This window comes from Bison bison, unplaced genomic scaffold (genome assembly GCF_000754665.1).
Source record: "Bison bison bison isolate TAMUID 2011002044 unplaced genomic scaffold, Bison_UMD1.0 scf7180017864524, whole genome shotgun sequence".
Taxonomy (NCBI): domain Eukaryota; kingdom Metazoa; phylum Chordata; class Mammalia; order Artiodactyla; family Bovidae; genus Bison; species Bison bison.
The window spans coordinates 1,469,971-1,471,230 of NW_011495075.1; the positions used below are offsets into that span (position 1 = coordinate 1,469,971).

Below are 1,260 nucleotides of genomic sequence, written 5' to 3' on the forward strand. Positions count from 1 at the left end.
ATGCGCCTCTCAGCAGAGCGCCCTGTGTGTCTATGAAGCTTTGGGCACCTTCTTCCACCGTCCAGGCTCGGCTCGCCTAAGTGCAGACGGGGAGCAGTGATCTGTTCCCAGGCCTTTGTTGTCAGTGACTGAAAGGGCTCCCCCAGGGTCCCAGAGAAGTGGCTGTTGCCCTGGGCGGGGTTTCTGGCAGCTCCGCCCTCTCACGGCCCCCACCCCATGCCCCCCATCCATAGCACACCGCTGCCCTCCTGTTCTCACAGCGGACACACTGGGTCACACCATCATGGTGGGGGGTCTGGGGGCAGAGGTCTCCCATCTGTGACTGGGGCCCGGAGGGAAGAGGGGAGCCGTGCAAGGGGAGCAGGCCCAGAGCCGGCTGCAGTATGAAGGGAGGACAGTCCCTTCATTCAGGGGCCTGTTTATTGAAGGAATTGATCAGAGGGAAATGGTAGCTCCTTGGGGTCCAGGAGGACTTCTTGGAGGTGGTGACGTTAGAGTTAGGCCTTGAGATTGGACAGGACTTCATCAGAGAGAGAGTAGGGCACTCCAGGATGAAACAGTGACTGATGCATTGTACAGAGATGTTTGAGATGTGCTCAGAGAGGAGAAAGTGGACCATCTGGGCTGGGATACAGCACGTTTGGGGTAGGGGGTGGCGCCAGGCAAGGTCTTCAGTCTTGACGGGCTGTTGAGCCTGACCCAACCACTACTAGAACACTTTCCAGGGAGGAAGAGGAGGACGAAGAGGAGGAAGAGGAGGAGGGAGGAGGAGGAAGGGGAGGAGGGAGGAGGAGGAAGAGGAGGAGGGAAAGGAGGAGGGAGGAGGAGGAAGAGGAGGAGGATAGGAAGGGGAATTGTATCTGTAGGGCAGAGGGCAGGGCTTCTATAACAAGGAGACCCTGGGTTCCCATGGCCTCGCTGCCCAAGAGAGGTCCCTGCGGTCCCAGAACCGGGCGCTGAGGATGGGGCTGTGCCCTGAGGGTCTGAGTGCCTAGAGTGTCCCGAGGTGCCCCGTTAGGGGCGTGTCCCCAGGCTCCACCCACTAGGGGGCGTGTGTCATCAGGCTCCACTCCCACCAGGGGGGAGTGTCCCCAGGCTCCACCCACCAGGGGCGTGTCCCCGGGCTCCGCCCCCAAGCAGGGGGCGTGTCCCAAGCCCCGCCCCGCCCCAGCATGCCGCCTCTCCCCCTAGATGACCACCTACGGGGCCTTCCTGCACAAGGGCTCCTTCTGCCGCAACTACTTCAACATCCTGGACCTG

General features: G+C 61.6%; 1 protein-coding gene across 1 annotated transcript in view; it reads left to right on the forward strand.

The window, feature by feature from the left end:
* The window catches only part of CACNA1S (calcium channel, voltage-dependent, L type, alpha 1S subunit), a 57,778-nt gene that overhangs the window by 31,670 nt on the left and 24,848 nt on the right, over positions 1 to 1,260 (forward strand). Inside the window, 1 exon segment of the mRNA XM_010831129.1 lies at positions 1,172 to 1,260. This exon segment is cut by the window's right edge and continues 22 nt beyond it. Within this exon segment, the coding sequence (XP_010829431.1) occupies positions 1,172 to 1,260 (89 nt within the window).